A 21,072-nucleotide genomic window follows, 5' to 3' on the forward strand; every position below is an offset into this window, starting at 1 on the left:
AGGCAGCATACAACAAGAATGCAGAGAGATCACCAACTGAGATTTGAGACTAACCTCCTAAAGAAACACCAATGTAGGCAGCATACAACAAGAATGCAGAGATATCACCAACTGAGATTTGACACTTACCTCCTAGAGAAACACCAATTTAGGCAGCATACAACAAGAATGCAGAGAGATCACCAACTGAGATTTGAGACTTACCTCCTAGAGAAACACCAATGTAGGCAACATACAACAAAAATGCAGAGAGATCACCAACTGAGATTTGAGACTAACCTCCTAAAGAAACACCAATGTAGGCAGCATACAACAAGAATGCAGAGATATCACCAACTGAGATTTGAGACTTACCTCCTAAAGAAACACCAATGTAGGCAGCATACAACAAGAATGCAGAGAGATCACCAACTGAGATTTGAGACTTACCTCCTAGAGAAACACCAATGTAAGCAGCATACAACAAGAATGCAGAGAGATCACAAACTGAGATTTAAGACTTACCTTCTTAAGAAACACCAATGTAGGCAGCATACAACAAGAATGCAGAGAGATCACCAACTGAGATTTGAGACTTACCTCCTAAAGAAACACCAATGTAGGCAGCATAAAACAAGAATGCAGAGAGATCACCAACTGAGATTTGAGACTTACCTCCTTGAGAAACACCAATGTAGGCAGCATACAACAAGAATGCAGAGAGATCACCAACTGAGATTTGAGACTTACCTCCTAAAGAAACACCAATGTAGGCAGCATAAAACAAGAATGCAGAGAGATCACCAACTGAGATTTGAGACTTACCTCCTAGAGAAGCACCAATGTAGGCAGCATACAACAAGAATGCAGAGAGATCACCAACTGAGATTTTAGACTTACCTCCTAAAGAAACACCAATGTAGGCAGCATACAACAAGAATGCAGAGAGATCACCAACTGAGATTTGAGACTTACCTCCTAAAGAAACACCAATGTAAGCAGCATACAACAAGAATGCAGAGAGATCACCAACTGAGATTTGAGACTTACCTCCTTGAGAAACACCAATGTAGGCAGCATACAACAAGAATGCAGAGAGATCACCAACTGAGACTTAAAATTACCTCCTAAAGAAACACCAATGTAGGCAGCATAAAACAAGAATACAGAGAGATCACCAACTGAGATTTGAGACTTACCTCCTAGAGAAGCACCAATGTAGGCAGCATACAACAAGAATGCAGAGGGATCACCAACTGAGATTTTAGACTTACCTCCTAAAGAAACACCAATGTAGGCAGCATACAACAAGAATGCAGAGATATCACCAATTGAGATTTGACACTTACCTCCTAGAGAAACACCAATTTAGGCAGCATACAACAAGAATGCAGAGAGATCACCAACTGAGATTTGAGACTTACCTCCTAGAGAAACACCAATGTAGGCAGCATACAACAATAATGCAGAGAGATCAACAACTGAGATTTGAGACTTACCTCCTAGAGAAGCACCAATTTAGGCAGCATACAACAAGGATGCAGAGAGATCACCAACTGAGATTTGAGACTTACCTCCTAAAGAAACACCAATGTAAGCAGCATACAACAAGAATGCAGAGAGATCACCAACTGAGATTTGAGACTTACCTCCTTGAGAAACACCAATGTAGGCAGCATACAACAAGAATGCAGAGAGATCACCAACTGAGATTTGAGACTTACCTCCTAAAGAAACACCAATGTAGGCAGCATAAAACAAGAATGCAGAGAGATCACCAACTGAGATTTGAGACTTACCTCCTAGAGAAGCACCAATGTAGGCAGCATACAACAAGAATGCAGAGAGATCACCAACTGAGATTTGAGACTTACCTCCTTGAGAAACACCAATGTAGGCAGCATACAACAAGAATGCAGAGAGATCACCAACTGAGACTTAAAATTACCTCCTAAAGAAACACCAATGTAGGCAGCATAAAACAAGAATACAGAGAGATCACCAACTGAGATTTGAGACTTACCTCCTAGAGAAGCACCAATGTAGGCAGCATACAACAAGAATGCAGAGGGATCACCAACTGAGATTTTAGACTTACCTCCTAAAGAAACACCAATGTAGGCAGCATACAACAAGAATGCAGAGATATCACCAACTGAGATTTAAGACTTACCTCCTAAAGAAACACCAATGTAGGCAGCATACAACAAGAATGCAGAGAGATCACCAACTGAGATTTGAGACTAACCTCCTAAAGAAACACCAATGTAGGCAGCATACAACAAGAATGCAGAGATATCACCAACTGAGATTTGACACTTACCTCCTAGAGAAACACCAATTTAGGCAGCATACAACAAGAATGCAGAGAGATCACCAACTGAGATTTGAGACTTACCTCCTAGAGAAACACAAATGTAGGCAACATACAACAAAAATGCAGAGAGATCACCAACTGAGATTTGAGACTAACCTCCTAAAGAAACACCAATGTAGGCAGCATACAACAAGAATGCAGAGATATCACCAACTGAGATTTGAGACTTACCTCCTAAAGAAACACCAATGTAGGCAGCATACAACAAGAATGCAGAGAGATCACCAACTGAGATTTGAGACTTACCTCCTAGAGAAACACCAATGTAAGCAGCATACAACAAGAATGCAGAGAGATCACAAACTGAGATTTAAGACTTACCTCCTTAAGAAACACCAATGTAGGCAACATACAACAAGAATGCAGAGAGATTACCAACTGATATTTAAGACTTACCTCCTAAAGAAACACCAATATAGGCAGCATACAACAAGAATGCAAAGGGATCACCAACTGAGATTTGAGACTTACCTCCTAGAGAAACACCAATGTAAGCAGCATACAACAAGAATGCAGAGAGATCACCAACTGAGATCTGATACTTACCTCCTAAAGAAACACCAATGTAGGCAGCATACAACAAGAATGCAGAGAGATCACCAACTGAGATTTGAGATTCTGTCATCATTGTTCCTCCATAATAAAATACAGAGAGAACTACACAATTTCCTGCTAAACCAACCTGAAATATAGCAACACGAAATTATGTATCTTATCTATGCATGTCTGTATTTTCCAAAACACAGAATACTTTGCCACATATGGGGAGATAACTCAGATATAAGGGTACGTAACTCTGATTGAATTTATTTGAATTTAAAGAATGTGTTGTGAATTTACCTATTTTAATATGTAGAAAGCACATGAGTTCAGTGTGAGTGGTCCTATTTTTATTTTTCTTATTTATTTGACAGCATATTATTATAGCTATCTTCTCATATTCTATCTATAATTCTATGGCTTATTTTTTACACAAAATTCGGGTTTCCATGCTTAATGTATTTAAAATCTGACAATTTTCACAACCTTTTATCACAAAAAAGCCTGGTGACCCATACTTTTTATTATATTTTGGAGAAATGCATGATCATAATGATTTAAGCTACATTTTGACAAATTATTAAAAACTCTATGGATTTTAATTCAAACCCCCATCTAACTTAAAACCTGCTTTAGAACAGTATAGTAAAAAACAAATAGATCTATATAAATAATGGCCTTCAAACTCCCTTTATTGAACCTGCAATAATCCTGTTATTGCCTTAAAACTAAGATTCTACTGGACCTCTACTGGTACTTACTGAACCAAAGAACGCAGCCCTCATAAGAGCCTCTTTATAAGTTAAGTCAAGAACACGTTTGATCCCTGTATTATAACGATCTTCTTCTGTAGTTTCATGACCAAATGCTCTGACTGTTCTTATATTGCTAATCTTTTCCTCTGCTATCTGTAATTAAAAATTGTATATTATTATTATTTTTTTTATTTATATGCTAACTCTGTCTGTGTTATGAATATGAATGTATAACATATATGCAAAAGTCATGATATAATTTTTTTTTTAAAAGAATCCATCATTTATCCCTGGTTGATGGATATTTATAAACACGGGGCCTCTTGTGTATGCTTCCCTGGGTTATACAAGGTAAATCATATTTGGGTGATTTTCAATAAATGTATTAAAGTCTTAAAAAAAAATGATATGTGTTGCAATGCTGTTAAGGGGCTCGCGGGTCTAAATGATTTTTTTTATTTAATATAGGATTTCGCTATATTTTTCTATAAATGAACTTTATCTTATACTTAATGGAAAAATGAAATAAAAAAATGGGGTCACCGTTCATTTACGCTCACAATCTGCCTTCAAAAGAAGTATACATTTTTGTTAATGTCCTTTTTTTCTGTTGATCTTATAGGAGAAATATCGGTAATATCGAAATAAAAAAAGAACTAAATTACAGAAATCGCTTAAATTTTACAATTATTTAGTTTATGTACAGCTTATTCGAAAACAACAATAAAAAATATAGGTCACCGATGATTTAAAAAAGATATTTCAATTTTATGCCAAAATATGTCATTTTTGCACCAAAGGGAGATAATTTGGAGCTTTTTCAATGATATCTACATTTTAAAAGTCACCAGGGGTCAACACAAATTGATTTTTTGGAATGATTTTTGTACCATATGATAAAGTAACAACTACTTAAGGAAGGGAATAAAATTTGTAATGAAAAATTAAAGTTTATTTTTTTTCGGAAAATCTTATACCCGCGAGCCTCCTTAAGTACAATTAAGAAATAATTCATGGGGGCTTGAATATATCTTGATTTTACCACGGGTTGGCCCTTTATGACAAATATTTTACCCTGAGCGTTAGCGAGGGATAAAATATCGGCATAAAGGGACAATCCATGGTAAAATCTAGATATATTCAAGCCCCAAAGAATTATTTCGATTCTAATAGGACAAATACGGCAATTCTTTTGGATCAAAGCGCTCTAAGTGGAGATAAATATTTGCCGTTCTGATAAATAAACGCACTATTAAATTGACGTAACAGAACAGAGCAAACTGAATAAGTGACATGTTTTAACTATTAAAAATAACATATTTAAATAGTTTTGGATGCATTTAAATGATAATTTACTTATATATGTCTAACATGTATAAAAAAAAAATGGCTTATACGACATTTTAGCATCGTTTGTTTACGTTTCCTTGTTGTGATGATTTTCGGTTTCACAAGCGTGAATTTTCCGATAAAAATGCTTATATTCTTACGTCAATGTTCTATGACGTCGGGTTCCTCATTCATTAAAAAATGTATGACATGGGGGTACAATGGGAACAGCCCATGAAATATATTCATATTTTACCACGGGTGTGTACTCAAAGCGTTTGAAGGACGTCATGTTAGAATTAGTATTATAATTAATTTTTTTTTTAACTATAGAAACTATGACTTTTTTTGGAGGGGAATGTCGTCTATCATCTCTCATCCTTCAATCATGATGCTATCTGTGCTTCTCTAATGTGTGATTTTGCTATTGCCTCCTTGGTAGATGATGCAAATGTCTTATATTTCTTTGCAGGAAATTTATAGATTTTATTTTGTGTTAAATTTTCAATCATTTGTGGTTTGGTTCATTCTTCCTTCAAGCAATACAAAATTTGTTTGTTAAACACTCAAATCCTGTTACCAGTACTATTGAAATCCAAGATAATTAGGGCTAATCTATTACACCAAATATAGAGGATAGGAAGGGAAATATATTTTTTTAACATAGGTCATCGGTCATATATGGTTTTATGTTCAATAATTGATTAATGCAAAGTTAGTAATTTTACTCAAAGAATATGTTGGCTATTGGGGAATTTAAATACTACTTTCTAACATCAATGATTTTATAGATAATGAATAGAATAGCACAGTGCATCTTTTAACTAACAATGAATTAACATTCTCAATACAAAATTTCTACAGTTAAAGATTATCCTCATACCTGTGTAGTGTTTGCTAGTGAATCTTGCACATCTTTTGTGATAGCCCGTAAAAATCTTCCATAATATCGAGCCATAATGGATACTGGTGGAACTATCAACAAAGCTATACCTGTCAGCTTAGGGGACACGTACATCTGGAGAATAAAAAAGATAAACCTGTCATTCAACTAGACGCCAAAAAAATAAGTGCAAGATTTAAGATTTACACAATATTTTTTCTGTTTATACAGTTATACAGTTGATAGACTTTTTGAGTGTTTAACAATCAGCAGTTATATTCAATCATCTCAAGTGAATTATCAATTTGGATTGTGATCAAATTTTTGACATAATATAGATTTCTGACACAAAACAAATGTCAATATCTTACAAATCTATTGTGCAATACTGTGCAATAAAAGATTTCTTCTTGAAACTTTTCAAAAATTTGAAATTTGAAAATTTTTGAAAAAAAATAAATTGAACCCCTTAAAAAATTTGACCCACCCAAACTTTTTGAATCTCCCCATGGAGCATTTACCCCAACACTCGATCCAAGCCTTTCCTTTGTAGAATGGAACCTTGTAGTACAATGTCAGAGAGGTCCATACACTTCAATACAAGTTAGTGTATGAAAACTAGAACTAGAAAAATGCTTGTTTTTGCCCCTTTTTTGGCTCCTAATTATATAATTCCTGCATGAATGAAGCATTAACCTTGAAACTCAATCCCAGCCTTTCTTTTGTGATATGGAACTTTGTGGTACAATGTCAGAGAGATCCATACATTTATACACAAGTTATTGTCCAGAAAATAAAAAAAATGCTTATTTTTGGCCCATAATTCCTAAACTATTGGCACCATAACTCCCAAAATGAATCCAAACCTTATACTTGTGTTATTAAACATTGTGGTACAATTTCAGAGCAATTTAAATACTTATATTACTTATACACAAGTTATTATTCTGAAAGTAGAAAAATGCTTGTTTGGGGTTCTTTTTTGGCCTTAATTCCTGAATGGATGGAACCATCATCCCCAATGATTTTATATCAATCCCAACCTTCTTTTTATGGCATTGAACCTTCTTATGAAGTTTCAAAGAGATCCATTCATCCATTGTTCATGTAAACTAAACTTATTGTTCAGGAACCAAAAGTATCTCCAGATGACGACATCATACCATTATACAATCCCCAAAAAAATGTTGCAGTCGTATAAAAATGCCACTCGGCAAAACATAAAGACAAAGCTAGAAGTATAATAAAGAAACAAATCCAGCAGCTGTTCCAAAATTGTCAACAACCTAGAATCTAATTTAAATATGTTTAATGACTGTAAACCTACCATCATACCCACTCCACCTGTGGCTTGTGCCACAGCTCTCAGTCCATCTGATATGTTTTGAGTAACAGACTGGCCTACAAGAAGTGTGTCTGCAGATAATCTATTTACTAATTCCCCAGTCTTTGTTTTGTCAAAGAAGCCCATTTCTTGGCGCATTATTGATGAAAAAAGTGTTTGTCGAAGTCTATTAATAATTCTATTTCCTGAAATCAGATAGGGTATCAATTTAAAAGAAGAACATTCATTTTGACTGGACATAAAGAAAACAAGGATCTAAGAGAACAATACAAAACTTTAATGGGTAGTTGTCTTATTTGCAATCATACCACATCTCTTTATTCTATATTAATTCTGAGATAACTATAAAGTTATATACACTTTAAAAAGCTGTCTAAGTAATTGTTCAAGATAGTACAGTTAACTCTACATGTAGATGTCATTTTTTTGTTTGTTTGTTTTTTGTGTGTGAAGTGTATTGTATTGATTGTTACATGTAATGATTTGTATTATCTCCCTTACTCTATGGGTCATGTAAATGTATGATATTTGATGGGTTATTTCCCCCTTATTGTTTCCTGACTCAGGTTCATTTATAAATGTGTCTTCAAAACAATTTGTGTTTCTACATTGGAGCACCACAGTATACTCCCGTCTTTATTTTTTTCTGTTAACCTAGACCGTTATAGGTTCTAGCATTTTGTATGAGTTTGTTACATTTACATGATAAACGCGTGCTCTATTTTATTGATTTGGCATACAATAAAGTCAATCAAATTTCTATATATTTACCTGAAACTGACATTAAATAAACTCTTCCAAAGTTTGCTACGGCACCAACAATAAATACACCAACCATTATTTGACAGAACGTAGTTAGTTTCTCTTTCATTTTTTCTCGTTCAGATGGTGAATAAATGATATCTATAACTTTTCCAATACAGAATGGAACTGCCATAGAAACACCACTTGATACGATCAATAAAACAACAGCACCTAAGAAAACAATAGAAAAATTATATAAATACTGGCCTTAAGGTAGTACCCAACACTTTCACTGAAATTAATTTTGCTCGTTTAATTTTCATAAAATTTTGTCAAAGTAAATCCTTTAACAAAAATGTAAAAACTTCAAAACTTTTGAACCACCCGTTTTGTCAGAAAAATTACACTGGTTATAAAACAGTTTGACAAACACTAATTTTGATCATTGAGAAGCTTAATATTCCTTTTACAACACAACATAATTAAAACGTTTAGCTGACTTTAAAGAGTTATCTCCCTGAAGTGTTAGGTACCACATTAACAAGTGATATTATTCTTTGTGTCTTTAGGCTTGTTTGTCGAAGAGAAAAAGATACCAAACAATATGTTTATGATTGTAATTTGCATTTTCAAATAATTAATTTCACGTGCGGTTATTTTTTTTGTGGTAAAAAAATCTTTGGAGGATATATCATGTTTATCTAATTATTGCAATTCTCTAGCAAATGAATTTATAAATCACATACATTGTATATGAAGCACCTTTGATTTTTTACCAGTGGTAAGTTATATAAATAGAACATAAGCCATTTAAATTGGATTCCTCATTTGTTCTTCCGATTTTCCTTGCACTCTTAAACATGTTAAACAAATTCTCTTTTTCAAATTTATAGAATAAACTTGTTTTGATCTTAATGCTCAACATGTTTTAAGAGAACACACTTATACAATTTAGTACAATTTCTTAACATTATGTGTCATTTACCGGTTGTAACTTAAACAGCTGCATTTACATATGTTTTATGTATTTCAACATTTTTGTTTAGGGGCCAGCTGAAGCTTGCATTAGGTTGCAGGATTTTTCTGCTGTAATAATCAAAGACCCTTTTGAGCATGTTGTGGCCTTGGTCATGTTGGTCTTCTGTTTTTGTGCTCTTAGTCAGGTTGTTGTCTCTTTGGCATATTCCCCATTTTCACTCTCAATTTTATTTAAAATGTAAATGTTTATTGTCTTGTGCATGATAATGACATGTATGATGACAGTTCTCATGTATTTTGTTTTAATTTATGTGTAGAATAGTCTGTTTTAAAATCACTGGTGAGCTGTATATGTTGTACTTTTTTTTATATATGAATGGGTTCTAAATAAAGATTATGATTATTTACAATGCAAACTAGTCTTGTATTATTTTAATTTTAGTTTCTTGTGTACAATTTGGAAATTACAGTACAGCCTGTGACATCCTCTTAGTAATGTCCACCCTCTTGCATGGTCAACATCCAATGGTGGACATTTATTGGGGTATTCAATCTTGAGATGTTGGCCATTTATTGGGGGTCATAAAACATAGGTAGATTTTTTATCTCATTATGTTACCTGTTAAAGTCAATCGGGGTTGAAGTTTTCAGCTGTTGTGGTTCATTAATTTTTACCTGTACAGGTAACTCAGGTAACTTCTTTTAAAATTGACATTTCACCTTTTTTGGAAAATGTAGAATATTGAAAAGATTGATTTAGGCTGTTTAATTTATTATTTGTTTTTTTGTTTTAATGTTATATATTTAAATTTTTTATAACTTTTTGTTGTTTTTTTTCATTAATTTTTTGTTTCTTATTCTTTTAATTTCTTCTTGGTAAGAATCTTGAGTAGAAATGGCAAAAGGCAATAATAAAGTTATTGATGACTAACATTTGAAATAAACAGACTTTTATCAATTGTATTTTAAATAAAAAAATTATATAAATTGTAAATGATGTTTGTTAGCATTATTACATGTAAATGAGTTATTAGTTACTATTAATAATTATAATAATAACTTATCATGTAAATGATATTCAAAAAAAAATTAAAGTAATTAAACAAGTTGGTTTCTTAACAAAATAAAATGATCAATATCAATCCTTTTACAATAATCATCTAATAGTATTCAGGAAAACTACAAGTTTCCTTATATGGTTTAGGAAAACAACTAATTTTGTTATCTATTTTTGTTTCAAATCTCAAAACAAGAGTTGTGCACAAACAATCACTGAAAAGACTTATTTTCCAAATGCCCACCTAGTCACATGCTAGTTATCATCAAATTTTGTTAAATGCTCATTAAAAAATGATAATCACAATTAAAAAATCTGAATAAAGTGAATCTTATGAAAAGAAATGTCTTGAAACTTATTAAATATGACATGATGTTATCTTCAGTTTGGTTAATTTCCTTCAAAATTTGTCTCCAGAAAAAAATAATGTGCACTTCTAAAGATGGTGACACTTTTATGGTCTATTAATTGCATCATATTTTTTTCTCAGTGTAATGTACATATATTGTCGAAAGTGCTGGACTAGCATGATACATATTCTTGGTATACATTTGCAAAGAATATTTCACTCAACCTAGGCCTTTTAGATATAATTAATGGATAATATAAAATTCCTAGAAAGGATAGAATATGTAAACAGTGTCTCTTGTCACTAGGTCAATGAAAACACCTATTCCTTGATTGTAAAATTATCAAAACAACTTTGAGATAATCTATTTGAAAATTATCTACCTGGCTTCTCATAATAACGTCTCTTGCCCAAAAACAAAAAGCAAAAGAAATGTTTTACCTCTAAAACATGGATCATGTTTAAAATATCATATGACAATAAAAACATTATCAAATTTTGCTTTAATGAATATTTCTAATATTTATATTTTATTTAATAGAGAAATAAACAACTGCCTAAATTTTATTTAGAGTAAGTCCTAAAGACAATCTTTAACATATGTTAAACAATGTTGAATGCAGATCAGTCTACAATAATAAACAATTTTGATTTAACAAAATTAATTTGAGAAACACCTTTTCATTAGAAAAAGGCAGGCATTTTAAAAGTGTGCAGTTATATTTGAAAATGATATTCATTTATTTTTCCAAAAAATAGACTTAATGTAAAAAATATTTTTTATGGCCACCATTAATAAGATAAAATCACAGGTAGTACTGTAGTATGGCGTTCATTATCACTGAACTAGAATATATTTGTTTAGGGGGCCAGCTGAAGGACGCCTCCGGTGCGGGAATTTCTCGCTACATTGAAGACCTGTTGGTGACCTTCTTCTGTTGTTTTTTTTTTATTTGGTCGGGTTGTTGTCTCTTTGACACATTCCCCATTTCCATTCTCAATTTTAATATGTTTAATAAATGTTTTACAGTGTGTCCTTTTGTGTCGTATTGTTATGCCAATGTCTCAGGTTAGGGTGAATGTTGGCATCAGATAAAAAGTGCAAACTTGCTGCTCTTCTTTGAAAACTGTCCTAATTTAGTGGGTCTCATTGAGGTCTAAAATAAGCGTGCTGCAGGATTGTCGATTTTTTGTAAGCAACTGCTGCGTGACACGGGAAATGAGGTCTTGCAGGACCTGGGAAATGACCAAAAAAGGAGAATTGCTTACGTACATAGTGTAAGCGGGATACAGGAATCTGACAAAACAGTTAGCGGGATCCGGGATCGAGACCCCCAATTTAGGAAACTGATGTTCACTGGTTGTCATTTGTTGTATGGTTGACAAGTGTTTCTCTTTTCTGTGTTTTTTTACATAGATTAAGCTGTTGGTTTTCCTGTTTGAACTGCCAAATAGTATGTTTATATTTTTACACTAACTATTTTGGGGGTTATTACAATTGAAGCCTGTTGTTCTGGGTGAGCCAAGACTCCATGTTGACGACTGTACTTTGACTTTATATAATGGTTTAATTTAAAAAATTGTGACTAAGAAGAAGAGTTGTCTTATTGGCAATCATACTACATCTTCTTATAAACTCTGATTAAATAAAAGTTGTTATCATTATCATTCTATCCTGAGTATGGTGCACATTTTGTGCATGCTATCCAGATAACACTTGCCTGACAACTTCCATCTCTCTGGTTTTGCAAGAGAAAACAATCTCCTTATTTCATATGTCTTTTTCTTTATGTTGTCAGGTGCCTTTTTATTGGTAGCTTTGACATTAGCAAATCTTTTAAAAATATGGAAGACTTTTGGTTTATCACATTTCACTTTCAAAACTTGTCTGCCAATAACTGATGACCTATGTCTGATATTATTAGAAGTCAATCTTTGACTTAACAAGATACAATTTCTCATCAAAATGGTCATATTTGTTGCATCAGATCTCCAAACTTTTTGGTTTATGTGTATCCGGCTGTGTTATTACGTAAGATTTTCAATAGTCTAACAGATGGACCACTGGTTGACCGGTTATTTCATGTTTTGATATTTTTTACAACACTTCTCTTCAATAATGCAAACAGTAGACATCTATAAACTTGATCATGCCGATTGTCTTTAAACTTCTTTCCTTAAAAATACAAAAATAACATGTTCCAAATGTTGACATTCATGGGCGCAGACATGTTGGATAGACATAAATTGTGTATTCTAGTCCCGTTACTTGCACGGTAATATCTTAAAATCATAGTGATGAAATTACAATTTTCTTGAATTTTATGAAATACCTTTCCTTAGTTAATAATCTATAGTTTATTCTATTTTTGATAATTGCAATGGATGTCAAATAAAAGTTCAAAATTTAATGATCGGAAACTTTCATTCGTAATTTAACTTATTTCACAAATTTGCTAGAGACTGAAGACATAAAAATAAATAGAAGATGGTTCGGTTCAAAAACAGGTTCATATACATTTAGTGAAAGTGATAAAGCAATTTTCAAAAGGGGGACCCAGGATAAATAGTGGTGTGTGAATGTGTTCTAAATATATGTTTTTGCTTAAAAATCTAATTGACTCTGTACTTTCCACAGGTAAAAAATTGTATGCCTGTTTTATAGATTTTAAAAAGGCGTTTGATTCAGTCATACATAGTGGTATTAAATATAAACTATTACAGATGGGATTAGGAGGAAATTTTTACAACATTATAAAGAACATGTACAATGTTAGCTCAACTTGTGTCAAAGCTGGGAAAATTTTAACTGACTCTTTTAGAGTTAAATTAGGGGTTCGACAAGGTGATAACCTAAGCCCTAATCTTTTCAAAATTTTTATAAATGACTTTCCATCATATATTGATAATGTTGATGATGATCTGATTTTGGGTGATACTAATATTAATTGTTTAATGTATGCTGATGATATTGTTTTGCTCTCTACCACATCATATGGTCTTCAATCTAAGTTAAAAAATGTTGATAAGTTTTGCTCTGACTGGTGCTTAAACATAAACACCAATAAAACAAAAATTTTAGTATTTAATAAGCAAGGTAGACTTATCAATGAAAAATTTACTCTTCAGCAAGTTGAACTGGAATGTGTACAGCACTACAAGTATTTAGGCCTTATATTTTCGGCTTCAGGAGTCTTCTCTCATGCAAGACAGGAATTGTACAAAAAGAGTCTAAAAGGCTATTATAAATTATGCAAAGATGTTATTCGTTCACATCCAAAAATTACTACCAGTCTACATCTATTTGATCACATGATCAAACCTATTTCTTTATATTCCTCTGAAATTTGGGGTACATTTAACCCAAAGAGTAGTAAATTTAGAAATGATATAGTCTTAGATAAAATTTATTCAGATCTTGAACCAGATAAATTACACATGAAAATAACAAAATTTATTTTGGGTGTAAACAGAAAGAGCAGCAATTTTGCTGTACTCTCTGAACTAGGTAGATTTCCTATTTATATTAGTATTGTGAAAAATTTACTGAATTATTATTTTAGAATTGAAAATATGCCTGAGGACTCTTTATTATATAAAGCCTTACAAACCTCTAAAGATTTAGATGATAAAAATCACAATAGTTGGTATAGCAGTGTCAGACACTTATGTAAAATTATTGACCTGCCTAGTAACTTCATTAATTTTAGTAAATACAAATTCAGAAAATGTTTACTTAATTGTTTAAAAGTATCCTATGTTAAATCTTGGGAAAATGCTTATAGCCAAAATAGCCAAGGAAAACTAAGAACATATTGTCAGTTTAAAACATCATTTTGTAAAGAAAATTATTTAAATATCTTGAAAAATTTTGATTTGAGAAAAGCTATCACAAAATTAAGGATTTCATCTCATAGACTTAAAATTGAAACTGGGAGATATTCCAAATTAGAAGTTCATCAAAGAATTTGTGATAAATGCGATTTAAATAAAGTGGAAGATGAACTTCATTTTCTTATAGAATGCCCTGTATACTCTAAGGATAGAGATATGTTATTTGATCTGATATTTAAAGAATGTAAAAATTTTTACTCCTTGGATATGGTCAATAAATTTATTTGGCTTTTAAACTGTGAGTCTATTAATATTTTAAAACAACTTGGCTATTTCTTATCAAAACACCTGCCTTGAGTAAACATTTATATCATATATTTAAAATGTCTAACTTTTTTAAAGCATACTGTTTTGTTGTTTTGCTTTATTGTATTTGTAATTGTTTGTAACTATATATTGTCATGAATGTATATGCACTATGCCCCTTGTGGGTACCTCTTATGGAAATAAAAGATATTCTATTCTATTCTATTCTGTTCCCATTCTATGCATTGATCAGCCAAAAAAAGGGGGGTGTCCAACCTCTGCACCCCCCCCCCCCCCCTTTTTGGGTGTGCCATAGTCCAAATAATTATGACGTCTGGCAAGTCTTTTTTGGGGGGGACGCCTGCCTATGACAGTCCTAGGAAGGCATCCCAGAAAAATTACAATAACCTTGCCAAACTTAATAATTATTTGGACTAGATCATCTAGTAGATGCACCACTTCTTCTAAACAGTTGACATGACAATTAATTTGAGGGTAGCAATGAATTTTACCTTCACATGCCTAATGTTCATTTTCAGCTACGTTTAGGAGGATAGTAATGCCCTTTACCATCAGGCCTGAAACGGTCATTTGCAATAACCATTTAAGCATCAAATTGGTTAAAATCTTTAATACTGTGATTCGTCAAAATCTTACAGTGATTCATCAAAATATCTATATTGTGATTCGTCAGAGGTGTCAAATAATAATTGTTAATATCATTTTTGGAAAAAAGATAACGAGATGCTTCAAAATCAGTCGATTTTTTTTATCCTGGAAAAGAAAGTGTACACTTTATCGTCAATGCAACAAAAATTATGTAAGAAGTTTTACCGTTATTTGTAATGAAGGTACCTTATTACTACCCTTCTTTAGCACTGCAACTCTTACAACTTTTCCAAATTAAACAAGAAAAGAAAGAAGTCACATTATAAACGTGGTGATATACAAAGTAAAAACACAAAAATACTAAACTCTGAGGAAAATACTGTACAAGGTATAATGATCAGTGTCAAACTGTATTTATAGATTATGGTTTAGATCACAAACGTTCACTGTACCAGCGTAAGCGAGAAAATGAAATAGAGTTGAGATGACCAATGATGACCTGTTCATCAAATTTTTCATAGCTATTTAACCTACAACAATGTTGTCAATTTCATTGAAGATGACATGAGCACCCATAGCATTTAGCGATAATTATTCATATCACTGTCAGTCAGGGGTACTACTTGTACAAATTTGTAGGATACTTATACAAGTGAATTTTATTTACTTGTATAGGTAAAAAAAAAATTGGCTGAGTTATGTGCCTTCCCCATTCAGATTTTTTTACTTGTATATGTTTAAAAAATCATCCTTTCTTCTTTTCTTGAATTCTGAATATTTCTTTGCTCTAATCGAATTTTAAATTGTGTACCCTTTGAAGATGTCTATACTAATCATTCAAGTGTAATTTCATGGACAATGAAAGTCCCATTTGTCTGTTATCTTCTTAAACACTGCTCATTTACAAGCCCCAAACAGGGATGTATATATATATAGGTCCTTGCCCCAAAAGAGCAATTTTTGATTGCATTGCACAAATATACAAGATCTTTGCTCAATCAGTTTCTTTGATGAATTAATGAGATGAAACTTTGAACTTTAATGAAAAAATTTGAGCAAACCTGGGAAAAAATTTTAAAGGCATGATTTTACATCTCAATACTTGAGAATTTTTGTGGGATTGTAAGAATAATTTACTTGTACAACTAAATTTTTCAGAAAATTAAGGGGAGATTATTCAAACATTATTTATTTACTTATAATGTGTATATTTTTTTCACTTCTTCAAGTAAATAAAATACACTTGTACAAGTAGTACCCCTGACTGACTGTACTGTTCTGAGAAAGGAAATTATCAGTCACATAAATCAAAAGAAAATTTTGTAAAATAGCAATAAACACATACAACCATTTCTCACAACAATTTAAGTGTTAAGCTACTAACAACCAATTTTGTTTCTCGCAGAAATTTGTGATGTCTATATTTAGTATTTAGATTTTATAAAAAGTTGAAAAGTATAGAGGTCACTTAAAAGAATTACTAATTCATAATGTATATCATGTATATATTTATATAGCCAAAAAAACAAAAAACCAAAGGGATTATAAAATTTTAAGTAAAAGTTTGAGATGTGAGTAGATGATATCCCTTCAACATGCAGCTTAGGTTTTATGCATTGGACTATTATATAGAAAAAAATGTAAAAAGAGGGTTCACCATTGTATTTGATCAAATTAACATATCAACATTAAACATGATAGACTTGATTTTTCAACTGTCAAAACATATTCTTTATTATAATTCAATGAATTTTACTCTATTAAAAAAAAAGATTTAAAATACAAGTATTCTTTGAATATCTGACTGTTTCCAATGATAAATACTTAAATTATATTTCAGATATTTAGTGTGTGAAGTTGTAACAGACGGCAGGAAACCAGAGTTTCAACAGATGGATTTTCTTCGTTGTTTGAAAGATGCAGTATCAAAATATCATGGAGATTATGGCACAGGGTCTATTATGACTTCATTATTTGGTATATATAAAAAAGAAGATGTGGTATGATTGCTAATGAGACAACTATCCATAAAAGACCAAAAATTACACAAACATTAACAACTATAGGTCACACAATATGAATGTTTTTATTTCAGTAGCATATATATTCGAGCTTCCATTAAATCATTAAAATAACTGATTCAGTTATTGTATAAAATAAACTTGTATTGTAGTAGTAAGCAATTTTTCAAGACCTTAGCAAGTGGTCTTCTTCAGTTTCTAAAATAAATTCTAATATGACGTCCTTATTACGCTTTGTAAACAAAGCCGTGTTCTAATGAGAATAAAAAAAATGTTTGACACATGCGCACGAACTTACTGTGTATATTAACGTTATTTCCATCGTTATCCTTTAAAATCTATACATTTAAGCAGCTAGCATAAACTTTTATTATATATATTTTTTATAAAACGACATATATTTACCCTGCTCGTAGTTTTTAAACTTATCAAATATGAAATGTAATGCACAGACTCCTTGGGGAGGAAACGGGAAAAGCCAAACATTTTTACGGTATTTTTGTACGCTTCGACCTATAAAAATACTGTATTTGTCCTATTAGAATCGAAATAATTCCTTCGTGTCATGCTCTATGCTCATTTTAACATGGGTAGGCATTATATTTGACCACATTTTACACCTCGCTAACGCTCAGTGTAAAATATCGACAAATATAATGCCTACCCATGTTAAAATGAGCATAGAGCATGACACGAAGGAATTATTTCTTAACTGTAACAGTACTGAATGATTCAGTTCTCATGTAATTGCATTTTTCTCTAATTAGCAGTTGTAATATGTACATACAAACATGAAGGTCTATATCATGTTTATGGCAGGGTCTTCCATTCTGAATTATTTTTTTTGCTCATTGTTGCATTCTCTGTATTTTTGGTTCTTTTTCTCTATTTGTATCATTTAAACATGAATGTTCATTTATTTCAGTTAAGTATTTTAACCCAGAGACTGGGATCATTATCATACGAGTGAAACGTGGATGTCATCTGATGATCCAGACAACTTTAACCTTTATGACAAAGGTCAAAGATTGTGAAGTCATGTTACATACTATTCACATAGGAGGTTAATATTTGTTATAATATTTTGGAGTCTTTTTCTTTGTGTTAGAACTCCATTTGAATTTGATTAGCCTAATATATAACTACCAGTACTTTAAATATAAATCAGGCTGTCTATGAGAGAGATAATTACAAGAAACTTCTTCTCATCATATCTTTGTAACTTTCAACAGTCCATTATTTCATTCAGAATTTGTAAACCCATAACCAAAATGTGACAAACAACAGAAACATGGAAAATATTTAATACCTTTTACATAATATGTATAAAAGTAGACATATGAAACAGCAAACCAAACAAACATCCAAACAAAATCTAGAGGTCAAAATACAGTTATCAACAATCTATAGATATGGTGTCCAGATCTTATGGAAAGCTCTAAATTACCTAAAAGATGGCCTGTTTATTGGACTTGATTTGGTCATTGATAATCTTGGACTAGGCATATACCTATTATACTGGGTTTCTCAAAACATTAGGCTACTGGATACCATTTATCCAGGTATATTTTGATAAAATTTAATCTGTGATTAAAATTAATGGTAACTATGTCCCAGAAATCAAAATGTGTTTTTTCTTTCATAATAATTGAGTACAAGGATATTTTGACTTTCAAGTATCTAAAGGAACTTGATTTTATGATATTATATTTTTCTTGTTTTTTTTCAGGTACACTGAAGTCCTGCCAGAAATTTCTGATCAGATATCATCAAAAACAGCTAGCTACGTCACTGAAACAATGTAAAACTAAAGGTTAGTAAAACTATAATTGGGGATATTTTGTAAAATTGAGAATGGAAATGAGGAAAGGGACAACAACCCAACTAAAGAGCAGAAACAGTTCAAGGCCACCAATGTTAATTGCTTATAATATTGTATTTACAGTAATTATTTTCAGTGATTGACTTTTCATCGTCTTTTGTCAAATTAATTATAATGTTGATCAGAGAATTTTGTGATTTATTCCCAACTTTTTTACTCTTTGAGATGACCTTTGGTACCGTGAAGACATCTGTACATTGTTGAAGACTATACATTAATTACATCAAGAGGTCTTTTGGATTTTAATGTACATGTGTCAAATTTGCTGTCTCATTGATGATTACCCAAACACTTTTTGTCGAGCCTTCGACTTTAGTTGAAAAAGCGAGACTAAGCGATCCTACATTCGTTGTCGTATCTGGTGGCGTCCACAAATATTCACTCTGTGGTTAAAGTTTTTGAAAATTTAATAACTTTCTTAAACTATACTGGATTTCTAACCAATTGGACAGAAGCTTGTTTATGATCATAAGATGGAATCCAGAAGTATTTTGTAGAAATGAAATTCCATTTTTTCAATATTTTACTTGTAAATGGACTTAGTTTTTCTGCGGGGAAACATTACATTCACTCTGTGGTTAAAGTTTTTAAAATTTTAATAACTTTCTGAAACTATCCTGGGTTTGTACCAAACTTGGACAGAAGCTTGTTTATGATCATAAGATAGTATCCAGAAGTAAATTTTGTAAAAAAATAAATCCATTTTTTCCATATTTTACATTTGAATGGACTTAGTTTTACTTCCAGTTAACATTACATACGTGTAAAGTCTGCAGTTAAAGTTTTTAAAGCATTTATTAGATTCATAAACTATGCTGGATTTTTACCAAACTTGGACAGAAGATTCTTACAATCAAAAGATTGAATCAAGAGGAATATTTTATTGATTTTTTTCCTCATTTTTGTTGAGCCTGCCATTTACAGCAAAAGTAGGCGAGACACTGGGTTCCGCGGAACCCTACAATTTTTTTTATTGATAGTTGCTCGAAAGAGACTGAATTTGCAATATATATGCTTAGGTTTTATTTTCTGTTATTTGATCTACAAATAGTCTGTTAGTGTCCATTTGATTTTTTTTCCTAAATGTGACACAGATTCCAAACATATAGATAAAAAATTCATAGGTGTGTTTTAATTTATTCCAAATGGGAGAGTAAAATGGAGCATTCAGCTCAGATCTATATGAGGAATATTTATTTCAACCATTGTTTTCAGTATTTCTTTACTTTTTCTTTTCAGAAGAGAAAACTGTTGTAGGAAAAGCTGTCAAAAGAAGTGATGCCATTGTGAAAGCCAGTAATCTGAAAAAACTGGAGCTGAATATATTGTCAGATGTTACTTGATATGGGTTTAATAGTCAAAGAGAATAGAAAAGTATGAAGAGGCTAACCATTAAAAAATAAACTGTCCAATTGAAATGTGATGCTTGAACCAGAAAATAACATTGATTTTTTGGTGACTGTACTGAACTCAGACGTTATTGTTCAATATGCAAATGAAGACATGTTAATAAAGATTGAATCATGTAAATTTTAGAGTAGTAATACTATAAATGAATCAATAATTTGTTTGTTTGTTTGTTGCCACTATCAGCACTCTTTCCTGGGAGACTGAGGACTTTTTCCTGTACTATTTCAGGAATATGACAGTTGTTATCCATTTGTTTGAGCTTTCAATTTTGTCATTTGATTAGGACTTTCCATTTTGAATTTTCCTCAGTGTTCAGATTTTTTGTTAATTTACTTTTTTCCATTTTTAATCTGTAATTCTCAAGGGGAGATAAGTATTTTTTCGGGGTAGATGGTTTCCCTTTGTAAGCAAATGCAAAGTTCTTGTTTTACTATGCTGAGCATTGAGTAATTTACATTTACTTTAAATGATATTCACTTGTGTTTATTTTGTTTAATTTTAAATGATATTGTTGACTGCTTTTCTATTTTCACTCATGACAATAAATTTTACATAAATAATTCTTCGAATTCACTGCCACTATATCAGATTATAAGTTTATTTTTCAATAAATATATACAACTAGTATAGCAATTAATTATCTAAATCTAAGACATTTCAATATATGTAAACAG

General features: G+C 31.7%; 2 protein-coding genes across 3 annotated transcripts in view; one reads left to right on the top strand and one right to left on the bottom strand.

Moving 5' to 3' along the window:
• Nucleotides 1–12,572, bottom strand: part of LOC134710099 (ATP-binding cassette sub-family B member 10, mitochondrial-like) — a 76,578-nt gene extending 64,006 nt beyond the window's left edge. Inside the window, exons 1-6 of the mRNA XM_063570292.1 lie at nucleotides 12,058–12,572; nucleotides 7,980–8,183; nucleotides 7,191–7,393; nucleotides 5,864–5,998; nucleotides 3,658–3,804; nucleotides 2,903–3,038 (exon numbers count right to left, since the gene is read on the bottom strand). Of these exons, the coding sequence (XP_063426362.1) occupies nucleotides 2,903–3,038; nucleotides 3,658–3,804; nucleotides 5,864–5,998; nucleotides 7,191–7,393; nucleotides 7,980–8,183; nucleotides 12,058–12,310 (1,078 nt within the window). The 5' untranslated portion in view covers nucleotides 12,311–12,572. The remainder of the gene's footprint in view (nucleotides 1–2,902; nucleotides 3,039–3,657; nucleotides 3,805–5,863; nucleotides 5,999–7,190; nucleotides 7,394–7,979; nucleotides 8,184–12,057) is intronic.
• A 158-nt stretch (nucleotides 12,573–12,730) lies between these two features.
• On the top strand, nucleotides 12,731–20,505 carry LOC134710100 (ribonuclease P/MRP protein subunit POP5-like). Of its 2 annotated transcripts, none has more exons than XM_063570293.1 (5): nucleotides 12,731–12,844; nucleotides 16,926–17,062; nucleotides 18,032–18,169; nucleotides 18,836–18,919; nucleotides 20,228–20,505. In XM_063570293.1, exons 1-5 carry the CDS (start codon nucleotides 12,825–12,827, stop codon nucleotides 20,329–20,331), a joined length of 483 nt encoding a protein of 160 aa, XP_063426363.1. In that variant the 5' UTR covers nucleotides 12,731–12,824; the 3' UTR covers nucleotides 20,332–20,505. The 2 variants fall into 2 exon arrangements, with proteins under 2 accessions (XP_063426363.1, XP_063426364.1); XM_063570294.1 differs by lacking the exon at nucleotides 12,731–12,844 and adding an exon at nucleotides 12,887–12,908.
• The last annotated feature ends 567 nt before the right edge of the window (nucleotides 20,506–21,072 follow it).

The sequence above is a fragment of the Mytilus trossulus genome, chromosome 3, assembly GCF_036588685.1.
Source record: "Mytilus trossulus isolate FHL-02 chromosome 3, PNRI_Mtr1.1.1.hap1, whole genome shotgun sequence".
NCBI classification, from domain to species: domain Eukaryota; kingdom Metazoa; phylum Mollusca; class Bivalvia; order Mytilida; family Mytilidae; genus Mytilus; species Mytilus trossulus.